General features: G+C 36.7%; 1 protein-coding gene across 7 annotated transcripts in view; it reads right to left on the bottom strand.

The window, feature by feature from the left end:
* Positions 1–2,095: 2,095 nt before the first annotated feature.
* Positions 2,096–19,810, bottom strand: part of LOC107607912 (binding protein) — a 31,651-nt gene continuing 13,936 nt past the window's right edge. For 5 of the 7 annotated variants that reach the window (XM_088493010.1, XM_088493009.1, XM_088493011.1 and 2 more), the window contains 22 exons: positions 19,152–19,590; positions 18,719–19,049; positions 18,385–18,573; positions 13,841–14,096; positions 13,434–13,625; positions 13,136–13,351; positions 12,831–13,007; positions 11,867–11,979; positions 11,280–11,741; positions 10,954–11,167; positions 10,237–10,458; positions 9,642–10,115; positions 9,239–9,550; positions 8,690–9,136; positions 8,562–8,608; positions 8,348–8,441; positions 7,382–7,588; positions 6,222–6,347; positions 5,748–6,119; positions 5,397–5,628; positions 4,334–5,101; positions 2,096–2,600 (listed from right to left, as the gene is read on the bottom strand). In XM_088493010.1, the coding sequence (XP_088349136.1) occupies positions 4,410–5,101; positions 5,397–5,628; positions 5,748–6,119; positions 6,222–6,347; positions 7,382–7,588; positions 8,348–8,441; positions 8,562–8,608; positions 8,690–9,136; positions 9,239–9,550; positions 9,642–10,115; positions 10,237–10,458; positions 10,954–11,167; positions 11,280–11,741; positions 11,867–11,979; positions 12,831–13,007; positions 13,136–13,351; positions 13,434–13,625; positions 13,841–14,096; positions 18,385–18,573; positions 18,719–19,049; positions 19,152–19,590 (5,814 nt within the window). In that variant the 3' untranslated portion in view covers positions 2,096–2,600; positions 4,334–4,409. The remainder of the gene's footprint in view (positions 2,601–4,333; positions 5,102–5,396; positions 5,629–5,747; positions 6,120–6,221; positions 6,348–7,381; positions 7,589–8,347; positions 8,442–8,561; positions 8,609–8,689; positions 9,137–9,238; positions 9,551–9,641; positions 10,116–10,236; positions 10,459–10,953; positions 11,168–11,279; positions 11,742–11,866; positions 11,980–12,830; positions 13,008–13,135; positions 13,352–13,433; positions 13,626–13,840; positions 14,097–18,384; positions 18,574–18,718; positions 19,050–19,151; positions 19,591–19,810) is intronic. The other 2 variants (XM_088493013.1, XM_088493014.1) reach the window with 1 other exon arrangement.

Here is a 19,810-nt window from a genome sequence, read left to right as displayed (position 1 = left end):
GAGTCTAGGCTAGTTTGGACGCCAACTTAGGGACTTCTTGAATAGGTCAGGGTCTGAAATGTTGTATGTATACATGTGTATATAGTTATTATCTAGCTATTTCTAGTCTCACTAAAATAAGATCTATACTATGATAAAGGGTGGATAACTGGATATTGTTAACTGCTTGAGATGCACATTAGTGTAGTTATTTATAACTGTTTTACCTATTATTATTTGTGATTTGATTATGAATGTCTTTGCTTATCCCCCCAAACGTTTTCAAAAAAAAATTACCCCGCAAAATAACTACGTTATAAAACGAATCAAACTCATATGTTAAATAATAGCTAAAGTTAAAGAAAGCAAGTTAGTAACATTTAACTTTTAGTATGACCTTAACTTTTAGTATGACCATGGGTAGAAGTTAGGTCGTTACAAGTTACAATTGAATGTGTGGATTACCTTATGCGTATGAAGAAGCATATTAGATTATATGTGGGTATCCCCGCTCTAGATGTCAAATCATTTGTTTCTGTTTTGATCAAGGATCCATATTTTATGAATGGTAATCTCTCTCTTTCAACTATTATAAGTAATATTTGTTCTTTGTTAATTTTTGTTTTTGTTTTTTCTTTTTCTTTTGTGCTTTGTGTGTTTGACTGTTGTATCTTTTTTGCTGGTGTTTTGTAAACTTGAAAGCTAAGTATTACAAACATCCACCTTCTTCAAAGAAAAAATCTAACGATTCTATTGCTATTGCTGATGTGGTCAAATGTGGTAAAGTACATGATTCAAATGTCAATGTTGTAAAAAGGTCTCCTAAAAAACCACCTAAACCTTTCGTTGATACTACCCCTTTACCAGTTTCTACCGGTTCAGGGGTTTTTCCTTATTCAACAACCAAAGCTAAAGGTTCTTTGCTTTGTTAACTGAATAAATAAGTCATAGTTTACAAATGCGCTACAAAATTAGTCCAAAAAAAACAAACACCATATACGATTAAGAGTTTTTTTTTTTTTTTTTTTGGGGGTCAACTGTACGATTGAGTTTAAAACATGAAATGGTTTTGCATTGAACAGTTGACTCGTCTTCTTTTACTTTCCTTAATAACATCCCATATACGATTAAGATACGGAGCTGGTTGGGCAATGCAAAGCGCAAACTGCAAACGATCTTCAATTTAGGTCGCTCAAATTCAAAGACAAGTTCCACCGCTTTGTCGATAAGGACCCACCCATTTGTTCACTCTGAAAAGAGTAGAAGCCTACAACGCCATGCGCAAAAATCATAATCAAGGGGTCATATTGTCATAATACACTCTTAGTTTAGGAATGATAATTCACTGTTGGTGCTTAGACACTAAAGGGGCATTTGCAAGCTGAAATCTTTTGTTGAAATGAAGAGAAGAAAGCATAATTATCAAACCCAGCTCGATCCGGCCAGTTCGACCGAAAATCCGGTCACCTAGCCGAGCCGAGCCACTCGTTGAATCGGCTTTACGTCAGACTCGGTGAGACCCGACGGGTTTTCATTAAATCCAGTGACCCGGCAGGTTAATTTAACTCGGTCCGGATTGGTTGGTTGGTTGGTTGTTGTTGTTTTTTTTTTTTTTTTTTTTTTTTTTTTTTTTTCAAATACCTGAGGCCCCCACCCCCAACCCCAAATGCCCTAATCTGATCCCCTGCCCTCAAGCCTCAACGTCTCTCCTCTGGGGTCTCTTTCTTGCCACTCTCTCCCTCAAGCTCTCACACCTCTCTCACGCCACTCGTCTCTGGTGTGTCACTTCTCTCTCGGTATAGCACTCACCGTTTTGGAATCATGCTCGTCGCACTCTATGTCCTCACCGTCTCAAGCTCAGTCACTGCCTTCCTGGGCTCCCTTCGCGGGCGGCAGAACCAGACAGAACCACACGGAACCCAGTCGTGCGCCTTCTCCTGCGCTTGTCGTCGCTCAAGAAAGTGGTTTCAAGAGTAAATTGGAGTGAGAGCCCACTACACTATGAGCATTTTAATTTCCCCGCATTCCCTCCAAAATCTCAAGACCCTAAGTTGTTCTTAGAATCATTATCATAAAGAGCTAAGTCAGTTGTTACTTGTTAGCACAAGAGCAGATATGACACATTGCCGAACAGTCCTCCTTTTGCATTCAGCTGTAAGATATGGCATTCAAGCCTGTCTGTACAATATTATGTGTTATGTAAACAGATGATAAACACTAAAATAATTGCTCATAGCTACAATTTTAGCGCACAAGAGACCTAGTAATCCTATTTCAGAATTGACGAATATATATATAATGTACATTTATGAACAAAACCTCATGTCTTCACCTCTCAACAACTCCAGGCACGAGAAAACTGATTCAGGGAATCTAATTACTGTCCCATCATGGTGTTTCTGAGAGTAGATAATCAACTCAGTTCTTCAACTCCATGCAAGAATTCAAAATATGCTTTAGCTATATTCCACCATGCGGTCTCACTTTTATCTCACATTATACAGAGGCTAAGTACTTGAAGGGGATGAGATCAAAAACCCCGAAGGGAAGAAAATGACAAGGTCAGCAAGGAAGCAACATGGCATAACCTCAAACTTGCGATCACTGGCCAGTGGGTGCACCTGTGAAACAACAGTGGGATATTCACGAATGCTTAGGAAATTTATACTTGCATGTCAGCAATTATATTACTCAAATACCGTGGATTATTCAAACCATATAGAATAACAAATTAATACACAGGCAGATACATAAAGGATGTTTCTAACGATGCACTACAAACCATTGTTAGGAAGCAAAAGGGGCAAATTCATTGAAACCACAAATTTTCGAAGTTTCTGAAACTCAATACATTAAAATTTTCAAGACATCAAGTGTGCTTAGTCCATTTGTTAGCTACTTAGTTGCTACTACACTTAGCAGTAGAGTATGGTCACAAAACAGCTCCTAATCTGAATTGCATCAAATTACAAGACAATAAAATGAACCTAGAGAACCAAGTACAGGATACATCTCAGGAGGATCTTTCAATTACAGCAAAATGGGCTTACAACTAGTTTCGTGGCAAATGTCTTGCAAACAATTACCAGGAAAATTCTATGATAACTTGCATTTCAAGTGTTAAGTGTGTCACCTCTGATTTTGCAAAGTTCAATTAACAAAATTTGAGTACCTATTAACAACTTATGATGAGTGATTAAAGCAATAAGATGGTTAAGTGGACCCAAAAATGGATAACTCAAATTGATAAAAGGTTAAATTTTAGATAGTTGCTGGAACAGATACCTGATTAATTAAGCTCATTTCTCTTTTCAGCAAATAAAATATTTGCCAGCAGAATTACAATTTTACAGTAGAACAGACATAAAAGAAATACCATTGCAAGACAAATTTGAGCAAATATTAACAGGAATTCCTGAGAAATGCCTTCACTCAATATTTTAAATTCTAAATTCAATACTATGTTCGGCAAATGGTTTTCTTACAGTAGTTCAATTGCAAATATGCAGACAAATTGACAAGCATTGCTACAAAAGTAATGCAACAGGCATAATTTTTCCTATCCTTTCTTCCAGTGAGGATACCTTACCTACTCTGTGTTTACCCTTCTCTTTCTCATTCAAATTTGTTTTCTATCAAGAAATTAATTACCAAGCCTATAGAGAAATTAGGGCTAAGTGTGCATGTTTGAAAATAGCATCCCAAGATGTCAACAATACTACCAAAATGGAACTTTGTTACCATAAAAAAAAAATTCACCCCACCAATTTGCTTCACGGAAAACTTATACCGACCATTAGGTAGCGTTTGGTGGAGAGACAGAAACAGAAAGACTGAGACTGAGAGACTGGGACTAAGAGACAGAGATTGAAATAAATCTTAGTATTTTGTTTGGTGTAAAGTGGGAGACAGAAATTGAAACAAGAATGAAATTCTAATTTAATTTGTATAAAGGATAAAATTCGAATTAATTAATTGAAATGAAGGTATTTTAGGTATAAAATGTTGTTAAAGTTTCAGTCTCCATCTCTAAAAATTTGAGTCTCATGTGTCCTCATTTTTTGGAGGTATTGAAATACTGAAATTTTGGGGACAGAGAGAGAAATTTTAATACCAGTCTCTAAACCAACAAACACGATATTGAGTCTCAGTCTCCCAGTCTCTGTCTTAATACCTCAAAACAAACGCTACCTTAGGTAACATTTGAAAGGTATGAGTAATGACTGATTTGTATCTATTTCTCCTTATACAACATGGCCAAGACTCACCTGGGAATCTTGTATATATATGATAATAAGTGATATAAGGGGACAAATAGTTTTGTATATATATGATATAAATGACAGTGCTGTACCTGGAACAGTCATCACAGGTCAGCTCTGACTGTTAAAATTCCATGCATCATCTGCATGCTGTAGTTATCCTTCCTGTTAAGTAAGCTTTGATCTCACATTTCTGTTTTGGTTAGTTTTCCGAAGTTGAGGATTTTCTATTGAATACACAAGGAGGCTTCCATCTTTTGTGCCAGCCAAGAAGCATTCTTCTGGCGTTACTGCTAGAGATGTTATGACCCTTCCAATTCCCTGATATTTCTTCACAATTTCAAGGGTGTCCATAGAGCGAACAACAATCTGTCCTTGATCACCTGCACCTACCAAAAACTCACCACATCTGCTCAATTGAATAGCATTCAGGCGTCCATTAGATTCCGTGGCAGCAAGATGTTTCCCATTAATTGAATACAGATGCAGACTAAGATCATCATCAGCATAAATCACAATATGACCGCGCTGAGAAACAACTAGCTTTGATATTGGACTGCCCGATGGATGCCGTAAGGATCTTATATATCTACCTTCTCGCAGAGTATGGAATATGCAAGTTCCATCTTTTGACCCACTAATTACAATATCAAGCTCATGACTAACATGTAAGCAAGTTATAATATCATCATGTCCACAAAGAATATGACATGGAGTTTCAACTATTACATAGTTTTTACGAGGCAATTCAGGCTGATTGTTACGAATCCTCTTTTCTGTGGCTTTACCACGAAAAACTTCCCAAACCATCACTGTTGTATCATAGCTTCCAGTTGCAAGGATACTTCCATCAGATGTCACTGCAGCATACCATTATCTTGTGAGGCACAAGCATACAAGAGGAGATTGAACACCATAAACAGCAAATATAAATAAATAGATAAACACCAAAAGGCTCAATAGAAATTAGGGAAGTGCCAGTTATTGAACCTACGAAAACATATTAGAATAAAGTTATCACAATGGATGGAAACTTATGGCTTGTGAGGCCGAAGTAACAACAAAAACCTTCATCGATCATGCAGTCACAAATCAGGTTTAAGTGATATATTAAAGTCACCAGGTTGTGAAGGCATTAAGCACTATGGGACACACCTGCAACACAGCTCACCACATCTTTATGCTGTCGAATGCTCTGTACCATTCTGCCATCACTTAATGATATGACCTGAAAACTATTTTCCCAATTGCCACATGATACTAAAAAGTTCTCGGAGGATGTCTGCATTGTCACAAAGCATTGTGCTCCAAGTTCAACATTTTCAGGCACGGGAATCCCGATTTTTCGTGGAGAAAGTATGTCGTATCCAACTCCAAAGAATGGATCCTGCAGTGGTTTGAGGTTGTTCCACTAGTCATGAAACCAGACATAATTTTACTAAAATGTAAACAAATTTAAGTTACAAAACCTTGTAATTCAGTCTATAGTAAAAAACCAAAGCCAACCTGGGAACCAGAGAATGTAAAATTTCCACCAGATTGCAGCTGTGTTGTCAACCACATCTTAACAGACAAGATGAGGCCGTCATTTACAAGAACGATATTGGATTCCATAAGACCAACATACAATACAGCAGATGCCGGGTGACTAGTATTAGAAACGATGGAAGTCAAACTGATAGAATCAGGTGCAAATCGTAAAGGGTGTGCAATCGGAATAGGTGGCCCTCTTCTTGGGTGTTTCTTCCGAAATATCTGGATGGGAGTCTGACCAAAGTTGGCTATCTGGTCTTCTATGGCTGCTCTTTGCAGATCATCTTCCATTGTTTCCAAATCAACAGCACCTTCATAAGTTAAGTAGTAGAAGATGTTTGCTGCCTATAACCCGCATGATAAAATGTTAGCTTCACTAACCTGATTCCTGAAGACTGCTAAAGTTTTAGCCAACTCTAATTTACATGAATTTTGATTGAGACATACCTCCACAGCAGGTTTTCCTCGTTGCTTGTAACCAAATACTAAATCTATCCATTGATGGAGATTTGAACTAACATATTCACTTTCAAGTGCCTCCCGGTTTCTCCTAATGAATTCTTCAGGTGAACCCTATGCAAATAATATAAAACTAAGGCCTTTTGCTCATAACTTATAATTAAATGGTGAAAGGAGATCTGGGTCGGAACAATTTCAAAATTGGAAAGATCCCATCACAAGGAAGCATGCATGAAACTAAGCATCTTGTGGTGGGAAAAGAGAATAGGATATAATCATTGGAAACTAAAGAGTAAATAATTAAATGGTTGAAACATAGACCTTAGACAATGATTTTTTTTTCTTTTTTTTTTGGGGGGGGGGGGGGGGGAGGAAAAATGAAAAATGTCATTAAGACTGGGAATATGCTACACTTTTGATTCCCCATATTACATCACTTCATCCTTAATTGATGTGCAAAAATTGTAGTTATCATCTGAAGTAAAACCGCGCACAAGAATGCTATATCTTTAGAACATACCAACTTCCTCTGTAACAGCTTCAAAAAACTTGTCCTCCATATTATCATATGTTCTATATTGGTTGTAAGGTCCATAAGAATCTATTCTAGCACAATTCTATGGCTTGGATTACGTAATGCACATTGCTTTACCTTATAAATATTCAGTTAGAGAGGTCTGGTGTTTAGGATAGAGCTTAACAATAACTCTTTTCTTGGGACACATAAGATGTGCATTCTATTAATTTGACCTCTTAGGGTAATAGGGTTTCCAGAATCATTAAATGCCTAAGTTCAAAACACCTATCTTGGTTATCACAAATTTTATTGTCACGGGAATGGGATAGAACAAGGATTATTTACCTTTTTTATGCTTCTTCAATGAAAACTAGATTACAGTTTATGATGAAGGGCCTAGTGGTATGCTATTGTGGATCTTTAAAAAAAAGAGGAAGCTTTTGTATTTTGTGAAACTGAAACAAATCATTTTATGATAGCTGTTCATTTTTTTGCACTGCAAAGACGCAATCCAATAAATGTTTGATGCCAAGAAAGATGGAGATAGAAAATGGCAAGTCAGCTAGGACAGATTTGTCAGATCTCATCATATATAAACATGTCTCAGTATTGAAGAAAACTGAATGGCTACCTTTGCCCAGGGAGGGAGGCAAATATCCCCTATGGGTTCACCATCCTGTTTAACTCCTAGATGATACGAGTTTGAATTGACAAGAAACTCAGGCATGTAGAAGAACTCAGGTATTAACTCCTTCACGTCACTAGTATTTGTAAGGCAATTTCTGTATGTGCCCTCAATGCTTTGAAAAAGACGGTCAGCATGATCAAATTTACCACCCTGTGCAAAAGAACAGTAGCAATATGAATCATGATACAATGTAAGTAACGGGGAAGAACATAGCCAAAACCGAGGGAATGAGAAAATCAGTGTAAGTATTAAGAACTATAAAGAACTAAAGTATGCCAGAGAAATCTTTCAAGTATCAGAATGCATGTTTGCTCTCAATATAATTATAAAAAATATGTGGAAAACACATGACTACATTGGAAACAAAGGCCTCAATATCGTGTCAAAATACGAATTCCCACATAAGCTTAAGCGAATAATAGATCATGTACTGACCAAATTCGAGATTAAAACCTAAGTAAAGTCTGTATATAATGAAGAGGGGCAGGAGGGTCACGCTTAAGCCAGTTAAGAAAATCCAAGTTGGCTAGATGGAATTGTCCTTGCTGGCACTGTCTTAACAGATCAGTAACCACTTCTGGCTTTGATACTCTTCTAGACACTTCCCTAACTCACTCTATTAGTGACGATGCAAAAGAATATTTTTCTTTTGATCTTTCTTTTTATGTACCATTGCAATTTTTTGCATCAGTCAATTTGTCCACATACTCCCTAGCAGACTGGGATAGCAAAGAGAAAGAATAGACACCTTGTTGAGATTGCTGGAACCTTAATGTTTCATGCAAATTTCCCAGCTAAGCATTGGGTTGATAATTAATGAAAGTCCATTTTTGTATAGTTAATGAAAGTTCCCAGAAGTCAACAACCCACATTAAGCATCAAGACATGCAATGAAGCAGAGTAGGATACCTGTAGATTACGGTGAAGAGATGTGAAGGGTTCTAATCTAAGAAGGTAATAAAGCACTATGCCCATACTTGAGTAATGAGATCCATAGTAGAAACTGCATCCACAGACATGCACCAAAACATGTGAGCAAAATTCATAAAAGTGATGTGTGTTTATGTTGGGTTTCAGCCTACAAAAGACCATTGTAAATTCTACAGTCATGCTGGATAATTACCTGGGTATATCAGGATCACAGAAGTTACGGTATCTGTCTTCAAACACCTGAATGCAAGAAGAAGCACATGCTAAGAATGATACTTAAAAAAGTTTTAAGAGCATTCCATCAATGCTTTAGTAAATAACCTCAAATCGTTTATTATCGAGTGCTCCAACAGGCTTTGAGAGATCCCGAAATGTAGATGACTTGTTATAATCAAGAAGCTCAGACGAGTAATCAGCCAAGACCCAAGGGAAAACAGGATACTGGGTTAAATCATTATAAGATCTTCCAGCTAGTGTGTTGAGAATCATTAAATATTCAAAGTTTGTTATTTCCCTTCTCCTCCAGCTCTCTCTGGCAGTTTCTGCCATCTCCTGTGCCATTCGGCGATCAACAAAATTAATAGAACCACTCTTTCCATTTCCTTTGGGAAATAAATAGTCATTTCTTGAATTAACAATCAAGTTCCCAATATCTTTTGCGTCCTTCAAAGATGCAAAATTTAGAAAAACTGGGGCAGCTGAATTGCTGAAGAAGATCTCTATGGCAGTATATCTTAGCAAATACCGAGTCCAATGAACAGCTTTTATCTAAAAAAGATTTCAGACCAAAAATCACACAAAAAAGAAAGAATATACAAACTTATTAAAAAAAAAAAACTAAAGAAAATAATGTAAACCAATAAAATCAACCTTGGCCATGCTCCATCTTCGATGGCGTTTAACACATCTCATAAGTTTAGAAGAACCATTCCCATTTATAACCTCTACATTGCCAACTGTAATTCCCTTCTGGAGTTCCATATCAGAAGCAGGCCACTTCTTTTGATCAGACTTGGTCCCATCAGAACTAGTTGATGCATCAAAGTTTCTGAAAACAGATGACCCACCGGTACCTTCAACCAAGAACTGAGAAGAAAAATGCAAAACATTTTTCATGATAGCCAAATGACCAGCTAATTTCCTCTTTGGGGTCACAAGAACACATGGAACTGACACCAGCACCTGAAAATGGAAATTAGACATCACATCAGCAATGCATCTTGAGACTCCCTCAAAGTATAATAGCATCATATTCCCCTGTACCCCCACATACCTCACTAGCTTCTGTATCAGACGAAGAGGAAATGTCTTTACGATCTTGGCCAGTATCCTTTCTGTCACTGCTCTCCTTAAGTATGTCGGAGGATTGTTGACAATCTGGATTATCAGAGAGAATCAGTGTCTTCTGTCCACCTATTTCAGTATTGGTTTCATTACCATCCAAGGACCCCTCATCAGTTATTTTCCTTATCCCTTTCAGCAATAGTTCCTTCATTTGCTCCGATATGTTTGCCATAACACCAGGATTACTATCATTGACTGGAGTAGCAACCTCGGCAGAAGTGATTGAAAGAGGATTACACAGATTTTCATCAAAATGGTAATTTTGTCGAAGTTTGGGCCTACGACGCCATGTATCTTCCGTCTTGTCCAGTTTCCAGCGTTTGACAGCATGGTTTGGAAAGGGGTTGGTAGACCAAGGGCCTCTCTCATCAATCAATGAACGAAACATGTGTATCCATTTTTCCTGTAAAAACAATCCAAGTTTTATCACAAATTTACTTTGCATTTACCAAAAAGAATTGGAGGAGGAGAAAAGCAGCGCTATTATGAATAAGTAAAAGAACAAAGAAGGATGTTATGTATACAGCTACATTCTGCTGCTCCTCCTCATAAGTAAGCTGGAATTCCGTTCTTCTGCTTTCATCCGAAGCTAGAACAGTGTTCAAGCTATTTTGTATCTCATCTTCAATAACTTTCTTGTTACTAGATTCAGCCAATGAGTTTTCATCTAGTCTAGAATGGAGTTCCTGTATCTGCTGGTCGCGGTCAGTCTTTGATGTCTTCATGTATTTAGCTTCATCACTGACCTGAAACCGAAGAAATCAGTAAAATTTGAAAAATAACGATGGTTATTGTAGAGAAAAAGGAATACAGCAAAGGCAATGTGTCATATAATAAAAACAAAATACATTATAATAACAGTTATATAATTATAATCACTGAAGTATCTCAGTGTAGCAGAGACTGAAATAACCAATTTGACCAATCAACTAGTGACTAGTATCTCCTATTTGTAGTCATCTTTGCTAGCTGAAATCATCTAAATATGTTTTGACATTATGAATTCTCTAGTACTAGCAAAAATCATTTTGACCACAAGAACAAGTGCAACATCTTTGATACTTGAAATCACCTATATCAGTTTTACCTATCTCAAAATTTCCTAAGTTTCACTGGAACCCATACCTACCACCACTATAGCAACACACACACACGCACAACAACAACAACAACAACAAAAGAAATAGGGAACAAAAAAACCAGAAGACACTATTTTGATCAATATAGCATTTTGGCCATACTGCTGCAAGAACACGATCCTTTTGAATCAAATTTTGTATGGATCCTGCATCTTTTGAGTTATGGCTTGAATCCATGGTGTCATCCCTGCTCACAATGCTAGTAGCAAGCATCGATTTTCCAATATTGACAGTCTCTCGTATCAGATGAGATAGGAGATGAATACGAGCACCATCATCCAACATTCCATACTGTGCCCTAACTGCAAGCAGTGACCTAGCAACATCCAAACCAAAGCTTAGTTTCTACAATAACTAGAAAATACAATCCATTATGATTAAAATTAAACATTCAAGATCAGGCTGTGTATATAGAAGAAAAATCTTACCAAATAACAAGTTGAAGCCTACTCTTGCTTTGTTCATCATCAGCAGTTAAAAGGGAAGGTAAAAGTGAGGTGAACTGTTGGACACACCGGGATGCCCTTTCTAGGGAAGCTCTACAAAGGTACAGGATAACAAGGCGATAAATAATTCTAGGGCACCTTTCTGCCCGTAAAACCATAGCTTTATCAACATTTTTGTTAGGTTTTACACTCAAAGCACTGCCAATTCCTCCTGATACAACAACAGCAGCCACTTCAGCAGCCGGAATGTTTAATGACTCAACTAATCCACGTGCCCTTTGACTAAGGGATGGTCCTGCAAACGATGAAGCTTTGGGTAACATGTTGCTAGGTCCTTTATTATTCATCTTGCTAATAACAACCCACAATTTGTCATATAGATTCCACCATTTCTCTGCAATCGAATCATCATTTGTCATTGGCGGCTTGAAATTCTTTGATTTTCTGAAAGATTACAAAAGACCAAACTGTAAATAATGTGATCTAAACCATAAAAAAACACTTTCTTTTCTCTTCACAAGTGTTGATAGTGCAAACAAGAAGGACAGCAAGATTCATCATTTCAATACCTTGATGTTTGTTCGTCAGCCTCTCCTATTAGCACTTCTTTTAAAGCGGAGTTGTACTCTTTGTGAGATTCCATTTCCAAGTTAAGGTGAAATTCAGAGTCACTTCCAAAGAACTGCAAGAAATTTTCTTTTTAAGGGGGGGAAAAAAAGCAAATCTTGAACAGAAGTTCTAAAGCCATTCTCATTTATAGAATCGGAGCATGATGCAACATTTGGATATCTCTGCCAAAAAATAGACAAACACAATCTAATAAAGACTCAAAAGCCTTATAAAGTAGTATCTCTTTGAGCCATCATGAACACCATAAGTCAGTCTGGAGACATCTAGTTTCTAAAATTATTCTCAGCTTGAACATTTCAGGTAGGGTGCTTTGTTACTGTTAATCTTTGCAATTGCCCATTGTTGGAATAAAGTTAACTATTGTCAAATCATAAAGGGAAGGAAGACAAGAATTTATGTCGCAATAGAGTGCTGCACTTTTGGCTTTACATATGGCTCAGAAGAATTAAATGGCTTGAACTCATGCTGATGACCCAAGTCTACCTAGCATCTAAGCAATCTAGTTGATGTATGGATTTTGCACACCTAAAAAACAGTTGTTTCAATGATATTGGAGTTGCATTAATGCCCAACTTAGTAGGAAAGTCAGGCTATGTACAAACAAGAGTAAATTTGAGTACGTGAATTCTATGATAAAACATGTTTGAAAGTTAACAAAACTAGAAAATTAGGGAATTGAATTTCAGTTACAATTGATGATTTTCAGATTTTTCGTGTAACCATTCTCCCAGTGCAACATTCCTCTCTCTAATTTGGATGGTTTATTCTTTATCAAACATGTTTAACTTTTAAGGAAGGAGAAATTATGATCCCTAGTAATTAATTAATGAAATTTTTTCTATAGAAATTTAACTATATACCAAACATAGCCTCATACATAAAGGATGCAGATAAACCCAATACCGGGAGTTCTTTGTCAATCTCAGATATCAGCATGTCATCAATTAGTCTCAGCAAATACAACGTATTATCTCGACAGGGTTGTGAAATGAAAATATTATCCACAGCTGAAAGCTCCACCATATTCTGAATAATATCATCATACATATCACGAAGAAAATTTGGACAAGAATTGCCATCCTACAAAGAGAATATTTAAACAAGGCCATGACTTGAATTAGTATATGGCGCTGACTATAATAACCAGACTAGAATAACATACATTACTAAAATCTACAATGTCAAGGTGTAGTCAGATTCAGGCTTACTTCAGAGTGCATGATAAGGAAATTGACTGTCTCTTCCAATTGTTGCCAACCACCTTTTACAGAATGCAAATAGTGACAGAGAACTAGAGAAAACAAGTTCCTCACCAATAGCAGCTGATCCATGCTATTTTCACTTTGATCAAGTGACTGGACATTGTGGTCTTTTAAAATATCAAGCTTTAGAGAACATGAAAGCCATGCATTCCACCCATATTCCTATTAACAATATTATCAATGAAACAGGTTGTCAACTGTATCAACAAATATATAAATAAACATGAACTAACAACGGTCATACCATAAAAGCTTCAATATTGGAAGGATTTGAATCAAGAAGATCAAGTAGATCTCTGATAATTTTAATTTTTGCAAGTCCATCTTCGCAGCCAGACAGATATCTGAAAATCAGTGGCAACATTTGAGGAAGTAAAAAATGGGTAGTAATGCCCTTGCTTCTGACCCTCTCAAATTGGTTGTTCCTTTGTAAAACCTGTAAGCCATTAGTTCCTTCCATGATTAACAGAACATGACAACAAATAATAAATAGCCAAATTCCGTAGTTTGCAATATTACTGTACTTGAATTCATTTTTAAGTACACGACCTAAGGCTTGCAAAAGGAAGCAGTGCCATTCCACATATGATTATTGTCAGAATATACCAAATTAGAGAAAAGAAACATGAGGGGGTCTATATTCCACATTACCTGCTTGGGGCTAGCACCACCAAGAAGAACATCAAATAACGTGGCACAGAGATTATCAGTCTGTGGAAAGTAGAACAGTCTATCAGATATAGCTAGGAAAATTGGTTGCATTCTGTTTTTCCTTTGGCCTTCAGAAAGAGATCTAGGTCTTCCCATTGGGAGGTTGAAAAATCTTGTTCCCTTCTTCTCAGATGGTAGGCCAACTAAAAGCCTTCCTATGAACTGTAAGCTCAGTAACCTGATGGATTCAGATTCTCTATGATAACCAAAAAAAAATGAGAAAATATAAGAACCTGATATTTATAATGCCTACTTTTTTACAACTATATATGTAAAACTCAAATCCATAAACTAGTTGAACCTTTTTTTATTATCAAAAAAGAAGATATATCAATGAGCCCAGTAATATTACCCAAAACTACCAAATGGCTGCAAATTGATATGATACTGTTGGAAAGTGTAAAATGGTTGTTGCCTAAGAATTAGAAATTCAGACACTATCCTCCCTTTTCATTGTTATTTTTACCGTTGTTAATTAAGGAGGATTACTTATCCTCCCCTCTCGGCATAAGTTTTTCTGTTAGTAGTAAAACAATTTTTGATAACTCCGCCTACGCTACACCTGCGGTATATAGTCAGTCCCAAACCCGGATAAAAGAGGAGGGTGGTGTTAGACCTTCGACAGCCAACATAAAAACTTAGTCGAATCTTCATGACATTGAACAAAGATGTTATTGTGCTAAAGCTAAGTTGTTGCCCAGAAGCAACGCATTGTATGGCTCGCGTACAATGTCAATGAGCAAGAGCCGCTGCATCGGTGCCCGGGTGTAGTGTTAAATGAGCAAAGCTTCTCACGTTTTTGTGAACGGACGAGGGTAAATAAGTTAGTTCACAAATAAAAAGATAAAGGCAAAGGTCGGAGTAACAGAAAATTGAGATTTGGGACATGAAACATAGGCACTCTAATAAAAAAATCTATAGAGGTAGTAAATACCATGACAAGAAGGAAGATTAACATCATGTGCCTATAAGAAACAAAATGGTCGGCGCAAAAGCTAGGGAGTTGGATACCTCCAAGTTCAAACTTTGGTATACAGGAAAGATGAAGAATAGTAATAGGGTAGGTATTATCGTGGATAAGCAATGGAAGAAGGACGTAGTGGATGCCAAGAGGGTGGATGATCGTATCATCTCTATCAAACTTGTGGCGGAAGGAGGTAGTTTTCATGTGATTAGCATCTATGCACCGCAAATAGATTCAGACGAGCAACACAAGATAAGATTTTGGGAAGATCTAGAGAGCTTGGTCCAAGACATATCTTCGGGAGATAAGATTTTCTTAGGAGGAGATTTAAATGGCCATGTTAGAAAAAAAGTGATGAAGTATGGAAATATTCACGGAGGCCATGGTTTCGGGGTGGTCAATACCGAGAGTAAAACTATTTTTGATTTTTCTTCGACCTTTGACCTTCTCATCACAAATACATGTTTTAAAAAGAGAGATAAATATCTTATAACCTATAGGAGTGGCATGACAAGCTCTCAAATTGACTTCTTGTTGAAGAGAGTCGACCGAAAATTTTGCATTAATTGTAAAAGTATTTCGGGCAAGAGTTTAACAACACAACATAGAATGCTCGTCATGAATTTTCACGTTGAACAAAAGTTGTGGAAAAGACGTCATACAAAGAAGCTGGCGGATAAAAGATGAGGAACAAGGAAATTTCCTAAGACAGGCAGAAGAAGAGGCAAAATGGGAAGGGAATGGAAGCGCGGAGAAGATGTGGAGGGAGATAATTGGGAAAAATATAAGACGGCTAAGAAAGAGACAAAAGTAGCTGTAAGTGAAGTAAGAACAAGAGTATATGAAGGTCTCTACCAGTCTTTAGGTACGAAGAAAGAAGAAAAAAGTATATATAAAATCGCAAAGAGCCATAAAAGAAGGAGAGACTTAGATCAAGTTAAGTGTATAAAGAATAAAGACGGAGAGGTTTTGGCTTAAGATGAGAAGATAAAAAAAGGTGGAAGAGCTACTTCTATGAATTATTTAAAGAAAAATAGAAGACTCTTCCGAGCCTTGATCCTTGGTCAGTTATGCCCAAAGAAGAAGAATCAAAACTTCAATTACTATCGAAGGATTCGAGACTTCGAGGTAAAAGAAACTCTAAAGCGGATAAAAAATGGCAGGACAGTAGGACCCGATAATATTCTGATTGAAGTTTGGAAGAGCGTTGGAGAGAAAAATATCAGTTGGTTAATCAAACTTTTTAATGAAATTTTAAGGTAAAAAAAGATGTCAGATAAGTGGAGAAAGAACACCTTAGTACTTATCTACAAAAATAAGGGGATATACAGAGTTGCGAAAACTATAGAGAAATCAAGCTCATGAGTCATACCAAGAAGTTATGGGAAAGGTGATGGAACGGAAGCCGAGACAAGAGACATAAGTAACAGATAACCAATTTGGTTTTATGCCAGACAAATCCCTTAAGCTACACACATGTTAACAAGGATGATGGAGAAATATCATAGTAATAAAACGGATCTACATATGGTATTTATTGATTTGGAAAAAGCGTGGGATAGGATGCCAAGAGAGGTCTTATGGAAGGTTTTGGAAAAAAAAAAAGAGTAAGGATCACATATATTTGTGTAATTAAAGACATGTATAATAGGGCTACAACTAGTGTGAAGACTCAAGGTGGTGTGACAAAAAAATTACCTATTGGTATAGAATTACACCAATGATCATTCTTAAGTCCATACATTTTCACATTAGTCTTGGAAGTACTCCCAGAGTATATCCAAGAGCATGTGTCATAGTGCATTCTTTTTGCCGATGATGTCGTCCTTATGGGAAAGTCAAAGGAAGAACTAAATAAGAAGTTGGATTTATGAAGAGAAGTTATAGAAGTGTATGATATGCGCATAAGCCGTAGCAAGATGGAATATATGGAATGTAAATTCGGCCGCCGAAGGAAAAATCCTAATACAGAGATAAAGATTGGAGATATTGAACAGGATGTAAATCGTAGGATTCAAACAGGTTGGTTAAAATAACGGAGTGCGTCTGGTTTTATGTGACAAAAAAGTACCTTTAAAACTTAAAGGTAAACTCTATCGCACTGCTATCAAACCGGCTATGCTTTATAGTACAGAGTGTTGAATGGCCAAAGGAGAGCACGGACATAAGTTGAATGTGGCAGAAATAAAAATGTTGAGATGAATGAGTGGTCATATACAATTGAATAAGATAGAGCTGGAATAGTACCTATTGTAAAAAAAATTGTAGAATTACGTCTCAAGTGGTTTGGATGACATGAAAGATGGATAAGGAGTAAAAAATAGAAAAAAACCTAAGGAAGACCATCCATAAGGTGGTCAAACAAGATCTATATATAAATGGTCTCTCTGTAGATATGATACATAATAGAACTCAATGACGTCGTTTGATTTATGTAGCCGACCTCACCTAGTGAAACAACGCTTTGTTGTTGTTATAGTAGTAAAACAATTTTTGATCAACCTCTTTACCTTTTATTTATTTTTTTTCTTTTTCTAATCATTAGAAAGGACAGAAGACCAAAGTGCACAAAGAAAAGCCAGACTCTACCCTCCAACACAGACCAAAAATATTGATCTAAATGAAGTGACGCACATTTTTGTGCTTATATACAAAGGCAGTAACTTGTGCAGCAAGCTATCCCAGGGGTACAATAGGTATTTCAAGACCTAAGTTTGTTCCTGCTACTACAACAGGCAATTATCCTTGCATTATTCCTAGCTTGCTCTGTTTGGTATTAAATCCCCAAGAAAAACCCTACAGTTCTGATGTGGAATGCGCTCAAGCCACATCAGCCAAAGCAATTTCCACTCCATCAAAAATCATAATAAATCCATGACCTAGATTAAAATCCCAATTACTTGCTTCCGTCAAAAACATATTCATTCAACAACAAACAACAACAATAACAACTACAAAGCCTTATCCCACCAGGTGTGATCGCTTATCCATCTCAACATCCTCATCTTTGCCACACTTAACTTATGTTCATGCTCACCTTTCGCTGCCCAACACTCTGTTCCATATAACATAGCCCGTCTAGTGGCAGTGTGATAAAACACAAATACACACAGTGGAAGAAAAATCATCAGAGTCATGACATATAACGATAATTATACTATTGGTGTGCATCAATGGAAGAGAGAGAAAGCTCAAGGCACAAGAGAGAAAAGTGAGGTAGATTACAATGTGTGTGTGTGATAGAGAGAGATAGGAAGTGAGAAAGTTAGGAGATAAGACAAAGAAAAGGAAAAAAAAAAGAAAGAAGTAACCACTATAATAACGTGGGCAAAACTTACCTTTAGAATTGGGGGAAATTTGACTCTTTCTCTAATACAAACCAAAAACATTTTTTCTGAAAATTTATCCTAGAACAATTTACTACCTTTTTAACACTGACAGTGATGTATAATGTAATTTGATTCATGAAAATTCACAATCTATTAGGAATTTCATGGAAAAAATTGTAAGTGTGACATACCGCTGGAGAAGATTGACAAAAACCTGACTACCACCAATGATATTAACCTGCTCGAGAAAAGAAGCAAGCAATGGTTTCTGGGAAACAGCACGAATAACCATGTGCAAGACATCTTCAATACAAGTCATATCTTGACTTGTCTCAAAAAAAGCTATAAGAGCTTTTATGTCGCCTGCAGTAATGTTCTGCCTGCATATATCAAGAAAATGAAATTTATAATTATAAATCAAGGAATAAGTGGAATTAATACTATGGTGAATTATTATAGAGGAGAAAGATGAGAGCAAATTATAAGGTATGAATATGAAAATTAATCAATCAAAAGAAACTATACCTGAGACTCATTTCACCAAGACTTAACAAAAGAAGACGGATCTTATGTATTTCTTCTACACCAGGTCTCTGCTCAGTATTTCCTTTGCTAACAGGATGTTGATCAGGGTTACTTCCAGGAAGGAATCGAGGCTTGACATTATCACAATAGAATTGGTGAATTATGTCGAGAACACGTGGAAGCCGGCACAAACTCCTCAGTAATCGAGGATCGCTATCAAATTGTTGAATCAGAAACATGTATAGTTCTCGTTGCACCTTGTAAATTGCGTAGACCCAGATAAGAGGATTAAGAAATATGCTAGAAATAGCCTCCTTCACAAGCAACCCTGCTAATCATGAGAAGAATCAGAAAGGAGCATAGACCAAAGTTGTGTGCCGACAGAAAATATTACCAAAGTTGGATGTAACATAAGTTTAAAAAGATAACATACCAGAGTTAGAAACAACATTAAAAAGATGCTTCAATGCAGAAAGAGTCTCCATATTAAGTTCTCGTGGAGGAACTGATTGTAACAAGAATCCCAGGACAGAAAATCCAGACACAAGATACATCTGTTGTTGATTTGCTAAGTTCTCATCTATAAGAGAAGCAATCAGCTCAATAACCTCAGTCATCATATACTCCCTCATTGTCTGTGCTACTAATGTCTTTTCATATTCTCCCACCTTTTCAATTTCAAATTTACTACACTGTGTCTGGGCGATAAGCGGGAAAAGCACAGATACGCCACCGACACAATATATTATTTGCTGCAGCAAGCGTCGTGAACATAACTGAGTTCCACCAATTACAGCCGCCTCAAAGGAATTCTTCTCCAATGCCTGACTCATTATTGGTGAAACATTAAACAGCATTTTGCCAACACTTGCCTGAAAAAATTAATAAAGCCATTCGGAGTCTAAACTTTAGAACAAATATGGCTTAAACATACTCTTTCGATTCAATAAATAAATAAATAAATAAAATAAATACAAAGAGAACAAAATCATATACATGTACAGATAATCGGGTGACTTGAAAGGTGAGCTATGAGTCTAGAAGAAGCAGAATCTGTTATACAGTTAGAGTAGGTGCCAGCTTGTATAGATC

This window comes from Arachis ipaensis, chromosome B7, assembly GCF_059453495.1.
Source record: "Arachis ipaensis isolate K30076 ecotype BB chromosome B7, ASM5945349v1, whole genome shotgun sequence".
Lineage (NCBI taxonomy): Eukaryota > Viridiplantae > Streptophyta > Magnoliopsida > Fabales > Fabaceae > Arachis > Arachis ipaensis.
This window is presented reverse-complemented; position numbering and strand designations above follow the sequence as displayed.